General features: G+C 43.9%; 1 protein-coding gene across 2 annotated transcripts in view; it reads left to right on the top strand.

Annotated features, from left to right (window-relative positions):
• Positions 1-15,240, top strand: part of GPM6B (glycoprotein M6B) — a gene marked incomplete at its 5' end in the record, with an annotated part of 165,815 nt that overhangs the window by 146,116 nt on the left and 4,459 nt on the right. For both annotated transcript variants that reach the window (NM_001135409.1, NM_001133170.1), the window contains 5 exon segments: positions 5,064-5,250; positions 7,316-7,472; positions 10,836-11,007; positions 13,382-13,455; positions 14,484-14,549. In NM_001135409.1, coding sequence (NP_001128881.1) covers positions 5,064-5,250; positions 7,316-7,472; positions 10,836-11,007; positions 13,382-13,455; positions 14,484-14,549 — 656 coding nt within the window.

The following is a 15,240-nucleotide window of genomic DNA, read 5'->3' as shown; positions in this document are numbered from 1 at the left end:
TTTCTCAGGTGACTCAATTCCTGTCTTCTCAGACCCTGTCTATGGCATGACACTAAAGCATGAAAAATTCCAAGGTTAATAGTACTTGCTTGGCTCACAAAAATGCACTCTAGCTGCACTCTTTTCAAGACGGCTGGACAACTTGGAACATTTTGTTTTTCTTCACTGTAGTCCTTGGAACTTGCCATTTGATTCACAAGTGATTGAAGGGTTATGACCAAACCCAGTGGGCCACGTCTTAGAGAAAAAACATCACACACCATTGAATATGAAAGCAGACACTTCAAACAGACTCAGGATGCCACACCTGAGACCGGGAAGATGCCACTGTTGACTAGAAATGGGCTTCTCAGATTTTCATGTGCACACAAATCACCCCAGAGGCCTTGTTAAAATGCAGATTCTGACTCAGTCTGGGGTCACTTCCAACATTCTTTATTTCTCACAAGTTCCTCCCTGCTGAAGCTGATACTGCTGGTCCAATGAACACACTTTGCAAAGCACATGGAATTGACAAATGGTCCACTCATATCTTTTCTTGACCTCTGATAGTTTTCCTTGTTGCCCAGTAGAAGCTGCCAGCATCCAAGTTCAGCTCTTCTCAGCTACAGAACCACATATCCCTTCACATCATCCAGAGTGATCTTTCACAACCCCAATCTGTTTCCCGTGCTTAAAAATGCTCTCTGGCAGACCAGGCATGGTGGCTCACACCTGTAATTGCAGCACTTTGGGAGGCCGAGGCGAGAGGATCACTTGAGCCCAAGAGTTTGAGAACAGCCTGGGTAACATAAGGAGACCCTGTCACTACAAAAAATTTAAAAAATAAAAAATGAGCTGGGTGCAGTGGCATGGGCCTGTGGTCCCAGCTACTTGGGAGGCTGAGGTGGGAGGATCACTTGAGTCAGAGAGTTCAACGCTGCAGTGAGCAGTGATTGTGCCACTGCACTCCAACCTAGGCAACAGAGCCTTGCTCTGTTTCAAAAAAAAAAAAAAAAAAAAAAAAAAAAGCACAGTTGCTTCCCATGACTTTGTTTTTTTGTTTGTTTTGTTTTTTTGTTTTTGTTTTTTTTGAGATGGAGTCTTGCTCTGTCACCCAGGCTGGAGTGCAGTGGTGCGATCTCAGCTCACTGCACGCTCCGCCTCCCAGGTTCCAGTGATCCTCCTGCCTCAGCCTCCCGAGTAGCTGGGACTACAGGTGCCCACCACCGTGCCCAGCTAATTTTTTGTATTTTTGGTAGAGATGGGGTTTCACTGTGTTAGCCAGGATGGTCTCGATCTCCTGACCTCGTGATCCACCCGTCTCGGCCTCCCAAAGTGCTGGGATTACAGGCGTGAGCCACGGCGCCTGGTCAAGGCTTCCCATGATTTGGAAGATAAAGTCTAGAATTCTTAAGGTGGCCTGGAAAGCCCTAGGTGGTCTGGCTCCTATATTACCTATATCCTCTAGCTCCTAAATAAACACATTTAGCTTTTTCTTACTAACTTTTTGCAGCAGTTTTGGTTCCTCTAGGATGAGTGTGTGATATGTGACTAAATTGCCCAGTGTTCAAAGATATCATGCACACCGTGACCAGAGGTGGCTTCTATACTGACATAGAAGGTACAGTGGAGAGTGATCCATTTATAGATTGTTGGATATCTACCACACATGCAATCTTAACCCTGAAGATAACTGGTCAACCAAGCTAGAATAAGCTCTACATCCAGCTGTATTATGCCCTATAAATTTTTCCCATATTTTATGTCACTAGCTTCTAGTCATGTTGGCTGGCACAGTCCATTAGAGTTTTATCCGTGCTAGTGGAGCAAAGATGGTGATTTCTGTTCTATAGGAGCCAGGGTTCCTACAGCCACAAATAAAATCATCTGCTGAAAACGTAAGAGCATTGGCATCTGCTGAGAGAGCATGATTCATTGAAGTGATCGCCCAAATTCTTGAGTTCCTGGTTTTCCCTACTGTTATAAAACTAGATCCACAGCATGAGGTATACAGAGTCCTTGAGAGATATAAATTGGAGGGAAACTTTAGCTTTGATCTAGTATTGAATTTGGGATTGAACAGCATCATTCTTCTAACCCCACTTGTCTTTTTGAGCCTGGGAGCAGCTGTGATGTTTCTTTGGAATGCTCTTAACCATTTGGATGAAAGACTGTTTGAAGTGGCAACTGTGGATTTGGAAGGATGAGTTCTATCATTAAAGGGCGAGTGTGCTACACCATAACACCTAACCCTAACTCCAAATGATGAAAAAGGGGGTGGGTTTAGTTTAAAAATATATATAGATGTATACATATATATACACACACAGAAAATTAATGAACAATTTTATCTGTTTATATATCAGTGTCACCACATCAGCTGTTGAAGTATTCTGGATACTAGATCTTTCTGTAGAAGGACCCCTCCAGTGTGAATTATTTGCCCTTCTGATCTTCCCTGTCCCCCTTCTCTCCACTCTCTTTCCACTGGCTCTGCAGGGGTCTGTATCTTTGCCCCCATCATGCTGGGCTATAATAATTGTGTTACTTGTCTGCCCGCAGTATTGGATTTATCTTGAAGCCAAAAAGGTATCTTATTTCAGTTTTGTGTACTTGGCACCCAGTAGGTCTTCACAAAGTACTGAATTAATGAAATCCAACAGAAAACCCGGTTAGAACCCAGCTCCTGGGTTATAGAAAATCAAATATGTGACAATTCAAAATGTGTCTTCCAAAGCAGTGTTCTGTGATGATGAAATGTCCTATATCTGTGTTGTCCAATACAGTAGCCACTAGTCCATGTGGCTTTTGAGCATATGAAATGTGGTTTGTGCAACAGAGGACCTACCTGAATTTTTCATTTTATTTAATTTTAAATAAATGTAAATAGCTACATGTGTTAGTGGCTTCCATTTTGGACCACACAGCCCCAAGGCCTCACATCTTTATCCTTTAAGGACCAGATACAACTTTGTTAGCCAGGAAAGCAGGCATTCATCTTTTTCTTAACATGATCATAGAGGCTGAGAATGTGGGGAGGTTGTGGATGATACAGTACCCATGTCTGTTTTCTCTTTATAATGAGATACGTCAGGGCCAAGGATTCTAGTTTCTCTTAGTTTGGGAACCTGGAGAGAATTTGGACTTTGAGTTGCATTCCTCTCACCTCAGTCCCCAGAAAGTCATGTGACAAAATAAGATTCAGCTCTAACATCTCTGCTCACAAATCCCAAGTGTCTGAAGCTCTTTAAGATACTGACTTGCTAGTGAACTTGAACCATATTGTGCACTGGTTCCCTTTTTCTTTTCTTGAGACGGAGTCTTGCTCTGTCGCCCAGGCTGGAGTTCAGTGGCGCAATCTCGGCTCACTGCAACCTCTGCCTCCTGGGTTCAAGCGATTCCCTTGCCTCAGCCTCCGTTGCCTCAGCCTCCCGAGTAGCTGGGACTACAGGTGCCCACCACCACGCCCGGCTAATTTTTTGTATTTTTAGTAGAGACGGGGTTTTACTGTGTTAGCCAGGATGGTTCCCATTTTATATAGTTTCCCCAATCCATTTCAGGGAAGTTGGTCTTCCTAAAAACAGCTGCTCATCTTTTGAAATAAAAAGGAAGCACAGCTTTCTTATGAAGCCCTGATATTTTTTATTTTCTGAAGCCCTGATATTTTTTATTTTCCAATGGACTAAAGAGAAATCCAGTAATGAGTTTTCATAGTCACTTTCCATAGGTTTAAGCGAATGCTAGTTTAAAAGGAATGCTCATTAAAATGAAAACATTCATCTATGGTGTTTTATGCTGGGTTGTCATTCCATGACGACTATGAAGACCATTTGGGGAATTTTTTTTTTTTTTTTTTGCTGGCTTAATGTGCTTGCCCTGAAGTAATGAAGTGCCCTTGATTGCTGCTAAACACCATAATGCGTTTAAAGTTCAATTTCCCCAACAAGCCATTTACTTAAGGGTCTGGATAATATAAACAGAGACGGGAGGTTAGGAGAGGTACTGACATTATCCCGAGGCCAGCGCTGCCTTTACTGAAACATAAATGTCTCCAAACTGAAAACGTCACCTGGCTCTGCCCCTCAGGCAGGTCTTTATGGACATCTCAAGTAAAAGTTTATTTTAAAAATGAATACAAGTCTCATCTTTTCAAGATTAAGAGTGACTTAGGCTGTCTCTCCTTCATTCCACTTCATGGATGTTCATTTTGGTTTTGTTTTTTTCTTCTGTTCTTGTTTCTCCTTCAAGTACTTACATATCACCCACCAGTTCTGGGTTCTGACTCTGAACGTGTGTGTCGGGGAAGGGGGCCCGTGGAAGCCGGGGAGGAGGAGGACTGTGAATGAACTGCTTGGGCTGACTGGGCTGGGGGGAAGCATTTTTATTAAAAATTTGAGATAATTTCTGATGTCAACTTGAATGAAACTTGAGTGGACCCACTTGAGTGGCTCTTGGTGACTTTGTTCTTCACTGAATTAGGGACCAAAATACCTGTGACCTCTCCAAAACAATCACCTTGCCATTTGTTTGAACCTGGTGACGGCATAATTGCTGTATCAGATTCTCCCAGTTGCCCCGGAGGTCCAGGGCTTGGGGAAAGCCGTTGGTTGCTACAGCAGCAGACGTATTGAAACCCCAGAACTGTGAGGCTGGAGATGACCTGACTGTTGCTTTTCTTCACAGAGCTGCAGCTTCACTGCTGTCCTCTCTTTTGACTGTGTTAGTGGAATGAGTGCTTCTTGTTGGCACTTGAGCAGGGCTCCCCCAACCACTCAGTCGATCAGGAAGCTCTAGAATTGTAACTACCTTATAACTCTTTGTCAATTGACTGCTCTGCCATTCACTACCCTTCCAGATTCTGAGCAAATTAAGTTACATTCCCTTTTGGAGCCTCAGGGTCCTCACCGCAGAATGTGAGATCATGGTAACTACCACACTGGCCCTTGGGATGTCGAAGTATTAACCATAGAGCATGAGAGGGGAGATGGAAAATTAAAGCCTTCTCTGTGAATATGGGGTATTCTTGAAGACCGGAGGTGTTCTTGCCCATAACGGCTGTATTTTCTCTCCTTTGGGTCCAGGCTGCTTTGAATGCTGCATCAAGTGTCTGGGAGGAGTCCCCTACGCCTCCCTGGTGGCCACCATCCTCTGCTTCTCCGGGGTGGCCTTATTCTGCGGCTGTGGGCATGTGGCTCTTGCAGGCACCGTGGCGATTCTTGAGCAACACTTCTCCACCAACGCCAGTGACCATGCCTTGCTGAGCGAGGTGTAAGTATCCGGTTCCCTTTAAAAATGTATCTAAGGCCTGGCGTGGTGGCTCATGCCTGTCATCCCAGCAATTTGGGAGGCTGAGGCAGGCAGATCACCTGAAGGTCAGGAGTTCAAGACCAGTCCGGCCAACATGGTGAAACGCCACCTCTACTAAAAATACAAAAAAAAAATTTAGCTGGGTGTGGTGGTGTGTGCCTTGTAATCCTAGCTACTTGGGAGGCTGAGACAGGAGAATCAGTTGAACCCAGGAGGTGGATGTTGCCGTGAGCCGAGATGGCAACACTGCACTCCAGCCTGGGTGACAGAGTGATACTTTGTTTAAACAAAAAAAGTATCTTAAGATGCAACCACCTCATGATGTTTTTCAGAAAGACTACAGTGTGCTTTCCTGGCAGAAGATGAATGCTTTTTCTTAAAGCTCACTTTATGCAGATAGAAAAAGGTTCATGAGAGAAGGAAAAAGAAAGGGCCTAGAATGTGGTAGGTGTTTAGGCCCCAGGGTGGAATGTTACTTGGGAATGGCAAGGTGCACACATAGGACACTCCACTCATGGTAGCTGTGGACATGGGGGGCTGTGACATGGTGATAGGTGATGCTGCCGATTGTCTCAACAGAATTGTGTTGTTCCCAAGTAACAGATGCCTCCAGCTTTCTCCCAGGAAGTGACCATCCCTGGAATGGTAGGAGCCCTGTTGAGGACTGACCCCAACTCTAAGCCTACAGGAGCAGTATTTTAACGTTAACTCTTCTAGCAGAAGAGCAGATCCCAGGACATCCTCCATTGCAGGAGAGAGGAAGGTCCAGGGGTTTAGCAGCAGATCTCTGCCTTTCTTTCTGGAAACATTCTCAATAGAGTCACAGTGACTCCCACGCATAGATTCTTGTAGCTGTGCAAGCTCAGCAGCAATCTCCTTATTTCCTTCACATGTCTTCCCCTTTCTCCATTTCCTTCCACCGTTTCTTTTTCTTCTCTTGAATCCCAAAGTTCCAGTGTTTATGTGTCTTACGATTATAAGAAACTTCTTCACCAGACTGAAAAAGACATGAATGAATTTTTATGGAATGGTCATGGAGTCATGTTGGAGACTCTTCAGTCCTTAGGGAATTTTATTATTTCTTATCTGTTCACAAATGACCTCCAAAGAAATGAACACAGGTTGGGGAGATTATAAGGAGGGCTCAAGCAGGACAGGGGACTCACTGAGTTCCAACTATGTGCAAAGAAGAAATGTTTACCAAGACTGAACCTGGGAAAGGTGTATTGATTTAATTAGGTAGTGATCTCAATCTGTGGCTCTCAAACTTCTGAGAAGCTTTAAGAAAATCCCCATGCCTTACCCCAGACCAATTAGGACATAATCTCTAGGGGCGGGATCCAGGTACCAGTATTTTCCAAGCTCCCCAGGTGATTCCAGTGGGCAGCTGAAGGCTGAGGACATGTCATCTGTCTTTGTTAGCTTTTGTGGGACAAACGGCACTGTGAATTAACTTTCTGTATCTTAAACCTACCCGACCTACCCGACCTGTGTGGTGGGAATCACAATGCAAAAGACATCTCCCCAAATTACCCCCCAAAGAAGCCCTGAGTGCCTACTTAGGGGTTTTATCAGGGTGACATTAACCACTAGGCCTGGTTGGGAGGCATTTTGAAAGGGCAGAAAGAACATGTTGTCCATTGGGCCAGGGTTCAGATGCTGGCTTTGCCACTAACTGTGTATCCTCCGATGAGGAGCTTAACTCCTCAATGCCTGTGTTTTACTTATGTGCAAAATGAGGATTCTAACCCTTGCCGCCCAGGACTCAGGTAAGGATTAAAAGATTACAACTGGATGCTGCCCTGAGCAAAGGAAACATCATTCCCACCTTGGAAGGAAGGCCCAGGTTGCTGGGACATGGGCAGGGATGCCGCCCAGGATGCCTCACAAGTCCATCAAAGCCATCAGTGGGGCGAGTGACGCACTCACAGGAACATCCCCCTCATGTCCTCTCTCCAGCGTCCAGAAACGTAGTCACTACCAGGCAGTGAATTTAATGGTTCAGGATCTCTTCTTCTCTTTGTAGGATACAACTGATGCAGTATGTCATCTATGGAATTGCATCCTTTTTCTTCTTGTATGGGATCATTCTGTTGGCAGAAGGCTTTTACACCACAAGTGCAGTGAAAGAACTGCACGGTGAGTTTAAAACAACTGCCTGTGGCCGATGCATCAGTGGAATGGTGAGTGTGAACCTCTGATAACTGATTGTTTGATATACAACCAGAGCCATGCCTTGATATATTTCCTTGTACTTGGCAAAAGCTACCAGGTATCGAGCGTGGATGCAGGGTCCATGACACAAATATTGGCCTTACCAATTTAGAGTTAGGACTATAAAAACCTTCAACATGTTATTGATAGTAAACTAAAGTCTATGGCTGGTAGAAAGAAATCAAATGTTTTCATCAGTGTAAAGCTGAAAAGGGTGCTGAAGATTTTTCAAATGCCAAGTTCCCACTATAGAAGGAGATAACTTTCATGTGGTGTCAGTGCTCCCCTTTGGTTGTCTTTAAATATGGATCATGGCCATAAAGACGTACATGAACTATGGAAAATCATCCTGATCCTTCTGTAAATACTTACCAGTACCTGCTGTACAGAGCCTAGCTGGGCTTTGCTAGCCACTAGAGGTGCAAAGATTCAAACACAGGCTGCTTTCTCAAGCAGCTTATAGTCTAAGACAGGGGTTAGCAAACTAGGGACTGTGGGCCAAATTTGACCTACTACCTGTTTTCGTACAGCTCAAGAGCTAAGAATTTTTTTTTCTTTTTTTTGAGACGGAGTATCACTCTGTCTCCAAGGCTGGGGAGGGCAGTGTCGCGATCTCCACTAACTGCAAGCTCTGCCTCCCGGGTTCAAGCGATTCTCCTGCCTCAGCCGCCTGTACAAGTCAGGGGAATGGTTACTTTTGTAGGAGAAGGAGGAAGCTGTTAAATAAAATGCCTGTGGAAAGCAGGGGGAAAATAGCCACAAAAAGTGGGAATCCTCCTCCAAAGGAAAAAAAAAACCAAAAACACCTCCTCACAGCTTTAAAATGACAGCTTTCCCCCTCACTTCTACCCATAAAGTTTCAAAAATAGAGGTCTAGTTTCCACCAGGGCACAGCATTAAGTCATCCACTGCCTGATGTTTAACATATTTGGATCCTTTGAGCATTGGTCAGGACACAGTACATGGTGGAGAGGAGAGGAGCTTGTACTTGAGCCAGTGGCACTTCACCTAGAGACAGGGACACCGTGTGGGATCCACAGCCCACCTAGCATGGCCCGCTTTTAGCTCTTATGTCAGATTTTGTTAGAGAAAGTCGAAAGCCCCCTTAGACTGGAGAGGAGCTTGACCATCTTGCTTGATTTCATTGCCAGTCATTCATGCGCTGTCTGCATCTCTGGCCACTGGCACCTCGTGCTCCCGTTTCATCCATACGCTTAACAGATCACAATGCTCACCTGCCTTGGAGGGTGTGAGGAAGATGCAGGTGACGGGGCAGGGCTGAGGATGCTGGGGACAGAAACAGGACAGAAAGTCATGTGAGGTGGAGAAGGTGGATGAGATCTGCCCGCTAGGGAAGCGAAGCTGCCACTCTGTCACCAAAGGCCTTTGTCTCCTCAGTACTGTGAACCCAAAAGTATCTGAAGCAGGTATCAGCCAATTTAGAAAGTTTATTTTGCCAAAGTTAAGGATGTGCCCATGACACAGCCTCAGGCGGTCCGGACAACATGGGCCCAAGGTGGTCGGGGCACAACTTGGTTTTATACATTTTAGGGAGACGTGAGACGTTAATCAGTGAATGTAAGATGTACATTGGTTCCGTCCAGAAAGATGGGGACAACTCAAAGCAGGGAGGGGCCTTCCAGGTCACAAGTAGGTGAGAGACAACTGGTTGCATTCTTTTGGGTCTCTGATTAGCCTTTCATTGAATATACAACTCACATAGGAGAGGAGGGTAGAGGAATAGTCACTTATGCCTGGTCTGGCTTGGTGAAAAGACAGGGCAGAGGAAGCAATCAGATATGCATTTGTCTCACATGAGCCTCAGAGGGATGACTTTGAGCTCCGTCTGTCCTTTGTCCACGAGGAATTTCCTTGTGGGCAAATTGTGAGGGAGGTATGTAGCTTTATCTTTGTGCTATCTTGTTTAGGAATAGAATGGGAGGTTTGCCTGTCGCAGTTCCCAGCTTGACTTTTCCCTTTGGCTTAAGTGATTTGGGGGTCTGGAGATTTCTTTTTCTTTCGTAGTCCTGTGTGGGAGGTTTGTGCCCAGGAACTCACTGAGGAAGCAGCTCTGGATGCTAGAGGCCTCCATGACAGGGCCACCTCGCAGCGGGGACCTCTGGGAGGGGGACAGTGGCCTTCCCTCTGGAGTCCTGGCCTCTGACAGAAGGGAAGGCTCACTGAAGCCAAGAACCACCAGCTCCCTCCTGCTCAGGTCCTGTTTTCTTTTGAAGGGAAAGAAACCTAGTCTGGAGCAGCAGTGGGAGGAAGTGGGAGGTGGAACTGCTGAAATCTGCTTCTCTGAATATTTTTGGAGATGCAAATGCTTCCTTGCAGTGAAAGGGAAAGTGTCTTGTTTCTGCAGTTTCCTGGCATTGTGACCATCAGGAGGTGGCCTCCAACCGCCCAGGTATCTCCGGCAGCACAGAAAGTTAGGGGGGACCATCAGGTCTCCACCATCAGCTTCAAAATAGAAAAGCCAAACTAGCACTCCACACTCTGTGGGCGCGCCTTCTGAGAACACAAATACCACGTTTTTGAGGCCGCCTCACAAAGCTCTCTGAAAAGTGGTCAAGGCAGAGGAAAGCCAAGCAACAGGATTCTATTCTTCCTGGAATCGCCCATGACAGTGTGTGGGTGAACACCTGAAGCTTTTTCCCTAAGCCGTTGCTTTGCTTGCAGAGCTGCTGTGAATCTTACAGACAGAAGAAAACTAGAGGAAAATAAGAATTTTATAGATTGAGCATTGAGCTTATATTCGTGATTATTTGAAACTTTTGGTAATTTTGCAGAATCAGGAAACTAGCAAAGTTCTTTTTGAGAGAGGGCTTCTTGTGGCAATTGCTATTCTCTGAGCCAACCTGTTATGAAAAATAAAGGTAACTTTTGAGAAATTAATATGAAGTTATAGTTCAGTGGTATATGGAATGCATCCAGAATCTATCCCATGTTAAGTAGGATGTTCTGCATTTTCAGTACGGCTTTTTAGAAAGAGCACCTCTTGAGAGGCTGCCACTGATTAGCTCTGTGACCTTGGATGAGTGAGATCACCTCTTGGGGTCTCCTGTCCTTGTCAGTTAAGAGTGACCCGAAAGGCCCTGACATTGCTTTGGGCACTCCAATTCTAGATCCTCTAGCTCTGGGGAATGTGGCTGGCTCTTACTTGCCCTGCTCCCGTGCTGGCTTTTCCTTCTTGCTGCCAATGCCGGGGCGAGGGTCCCCACAATGTGTTCCACAGGTCAGTATTGGGCCTGAAAATGCACAATCCTTCCACTCAGGGGACACATCTACCTGTTTCAGTGATGATTGTCCTTCCTCTTGTTTTGGCCTAGTTCGTTTTCCTCACCTATGTGCTTGGAGTGGCCTGGCTGGGTGTGTTTGGTTTCTCAGCGGTGCCCGTGTTTATGTTCTACAACATATGGTCAACTTGTGAAGTCATCAAGTCACCGCAGACCAACGGGACCACGGGTGTGGAGCAGATCTGTGTGGATATCCGACAATACGGTACTTCCTTCTAATTCACCCCTCCCGAATTATTTCATTATCCTCTTGTGCATATGTCTGGACCTAATTATTACATGAGCATCCTTTTAATTGTCATGATCTGTTTCATCCCTTCTATTAGAGTAATTTTATACTTGTCCCTTCAATATGCTATTTTCTGGGTGGAAACATCAGGGAGGCTTTTAGCATGCTAGGTATCAAGATTTCGTTATATTTTCATGTTAAGTGTGTAGTAAAAGAAGATTTTCATAATATGAAACTACTTTATAATGCAGTTCAATCAAAAAAGACTTCCGGATCTCCGCTATAAAAAGATTATATTTTTTCTTTATTTTCAGTTTTATAACATCCAACTTTCCATTCAAAATAATATTGCACACATTGTATAATTCAATTAATTTGCACATCCAACTCCTCAAATCTGGTCTTTTTAAAATGACCAACTGCTTAAACTTCATCTGTATTGAAAAATACAACGTTAGATCCAGACATATTTTAAAGTCATCAGAACATACTCTATAAAAATCATTATCAGCTGTTAGAAACCAGTTCAAACATTTTCTAATGAATGAGATCCCTACAATGGGGATCTAAGGTTGGTTCATTGTGACAAACCCTGGAAGAGACCACTGGCTCCTCCTGTCAATTAATTTGGGACTCGACTTTGCTGCTGAGTAAGAGAGGGCTGCTGAGTAAGAGAGGGCAGCATCCTAAGGGAGGAGTCTCATTACTGCTTCTAGCCACGGTGGTAGGAAATCTTTTCTTGGCAGAAACAACCAGGGGTGGGGGAAAAAGCTTTCATCAGAATTGAAGAGGAAATAACTGTCCTTCCAGAGCTTTTCTGAAGAGAGATGACTATTTCATTTTTGCTGTTTTTCTCATGTGGCTTAGTCTCAACATCTTACCTTACAACATAATACTAAATTTGCTTGAAACTACCCATCAGACTAATCTCTTCTCACAAAGACCAAGGCTGAACAACACTGTTCTTTATGATAGAGCTAAAAACGGAGCCTAAAGTTGGCTGTTAAAGTATTTGTAAATGAATATCTAAATGTATATCATTCCCCTATTCCTTAAAAATAAGTGTTTTGCCACAAATTTTTGGTAATCAGCAATCATCTTTTTAAATCCTCTATATTTGCCTATTTATTGTTATAGTTACTGGTTTCACTGACAATTTGGGGTAATTTCCCATGCTTCCGAAGTATAAAGATGTACTCTTGGCCCGTGTCAAGGATGAAAGGAATAAGGACTTGTTTTCTTCTAATACTCCTTTCCTTACCTCCTAGGAGTGTTTAATATTTAAGCACAAACTTACGCATTAAAGGGGAAAAAAAGCAGCAGCCCACTGGACAATTTTCGTTGCAGAGGAGCCTCAGGGTTTAAGTGAGAGAGAAATCATAGACTCTGCTTGTCCCACCCTCTGGGGTAAAGGACAGTAGTGTTTTTTCTTTTTAAAAAATTTCTGGCCAGGCACGATGCCTCATGCCTGTAATCCCAGCACTTTGGGAGGTCAAGGCGGGTGGATCACGAGGTCGGGAGTTCAAGACCAGCCTGGCTAAGATGGTGAAACCCCGTCTCTACTAAAAATACAAAACTTAGCTGGGCGTGGTGGCAGGCACCTGTAATCCCAGCTACTTGGGAGGCTGAAGCAGAGAACTGCTTGAACCTGGGAGGTGGAGACTGTGGTGAGCCAATATTGCAGCACTCCACTCCAGCCTGGGCGACAGAGCAAGACTGTCTCAAAAAAAAAAAAAAAATTGATTTTCAGTCCAAAAATATTTTCGAATACATTTATAAGACGTAATAAAAATGAATATAAAAACAAAGTACACATCCAGAGTTTTTTATTGGATTCCCACAAACATAAATTACTCCATCAAACTGCCATGAAAGTTTGAGTGTATACTTGCAATTTCGGAACTTAACTCCTGGCAGACCAGTAACAGAGCTTGGACAGCAAGGCCACAGACCACAACATTCATGAGGCAATGTATTTTGACCTCAATGTGATAAAATGCTTTATGAGGGGGTTGTCCTGTAGTAACTATAGGGAAAGCCTGGCTTTGAAAATTAATCTTTACAAACATGAACTTCCAAATGTGAACCCTCACTGAATAAAGCACAATTTGTAGGGGAAAAAAATAGGCTGTTTAAATCTCTTATGGACTAGTTGGCTTTGCTTTTGGCCTGTTGTTCAAATGGGGCTATTTATTCCAAAATGCTTGTTCTGCAGACAGCAGATCCATCAATTCTTAATGAAGAACATAGCCTACAATTACACTGTAACTGGCATCCAAAGTGGTGGGGTCTATTAAGAACATGAGGCACTATAGTTTGTACTAACATCCTATTGGGGTTCATTTTACAGGTATCATTCCTTGGAATGCTTTCCCGGGAAAAATATGTGGCTCTGCTCTGGAGAACATCTGCAACACAAACGAGGTAAACTCATCACAGTTCAGAATAACCCTTGAGTATTAGGCTGAGAAAAAAGGGTTCTCCCAGCTATAGAAAGAGCGAGAGAGATGGTTAAAATGCTATTAAGGAAAGCTCCTTGTTTAGAATCTTTAAGATTGAGCTATATGTAACCATCACTATTCAGCCATTTTTGACCTACAAAAATGGTCACTTCATATGGTCCAACACATTTGGTGAGAATCCTTAAGAAGTGGAGAGCTTTTCCTTTGGGCAATAATTTAGAGGTGATCCCAAACCTAGAAATATAATAATATATCCAGATTCTTCTCTCACCTCTTCAGAAAGATTTTCAAAGTAGAACACCTGTCACAGAACAGATGTAAGTTAATTTTCATAGAGGAGTTCCTCTATTTCATAGAGGAATTTGTGTATATACCCAACTTTTAATAAATGAGGCCACAGTTAATCATTTATATTTCTGGAATGACTTGCTACTTCTGTAATTCTCATTCATCCTTAATAGGGAGTGTGTCCTAACACTTTGGTTTAAATTGTCTCAGCCCTAGAACATTCTTCAGTCATTGGCTTGTAACTGTTTATAAAGGAAAATTCTTAAATGCATTCGTAGGTGCTTGTATATTTAAGAAAATCCTGGCAAGCTTTTAAGAAGCAGTGAGTTACAGAAATAATCAGCTCCTACCCTATCTGACTTGTCAATTTGTATATCCATAATATGCAGTGGCTTGAAGCACGGCTCCCCATCTTGGCTGCATGTTACAGCCATCAAGGCAGCACTATGTTATACTGATGGCTGAGGCCCAGCCCTTAGGTATTCAGATTTAATTGATTTGGGAGTGAGTCTGGGCATCAGAAAGTTTTTAAAGCTCCTCGGGTGATTCCACCATGAGGCTAGAGCATGAAGAGAAGGCAGGCCCGTGCCCAGTCTTGCAGAGAATAGCTGCAAAGGAGACAGATGAAGCAGCACCCCACAATGAGTGTAGGCCATTTCATTTAACATCAAATGCTTATGTTGATGCCCTGTTCTTTTGTAGTTCTACATGTCCTATCACCTGTTCATTGTGGCCTGTGCAGGAGCTGGTGCCACCGTCATTGCCCTGGTGAGTAATGGCCCCAAGACCACCCTAGTCTAGCCTCCTCCCTCCAGCCTCTAAATGACAGATTTCCCTTCCAGCTTTTACCAGCCTATTGAAGCCAATGATTCTGGCACTCAACCTTGGTTAACTGGCGCCTGTGTTAACTTACCACATGTAGTTTACAGGAAGTATTAGTTGGTTGCCTTGGCACCGATTGTAGGTGGTGTAATTTGGACTCTGGAAAGAAAAGAGGGTATCAACACCTATCAACTAGGCCTAGCATATTACCTTGTTGCACTGAGCACTTAGCTTCATGACTTCAGTCGCAGACAGATGAAATGCTCACGTGAGGCATTACCCATTTCTTTCCCAAGGGATATTAATTTACAAGTGGAAATACGCACATATACATACATTTATATGGTCACTCTCATACAGGGTAGCTATGTTCCATAAAGTCACCTCAAGCACCGAATTAGCGAATGCTGGACCACTGCTCCTAGGGGAAATACAGGGCTAGGTTTCTGTGAGCCTCTGGTCACGTGATTTTCAGCAACCTATCAACACATAAGCTTGTTTCGTGTGTTTCTGTGTAAATACACCGTATTTAATATATATTGTTGATTCCTTAATATTGAATTCATGGCCAATAGCTCTATCCCTATGCCTGAATGAAGCTTCTCTAATGAACATTTTCTCTGGTCAGGCAGTTTGC

This window comes from Pongo abelii, chromosome X (assembly GCF_028885655.2).
Source record: "Pongo abelii isolate AG06213 chromosome X, NHGRI_mPonAbe1-v2.0_pri, whole genome shotgun sequence".
NCBI classification, from domain to species: Eukaryota; Metazoa; Chordata; class Mammalia; order Primates; family Hominidae; genus Pongo; species Pongo abelii.
Note: the sequence above shows the minus strand (reverse complement) of the source record. Positions and strands in the feature narration are given on the sequence as shown.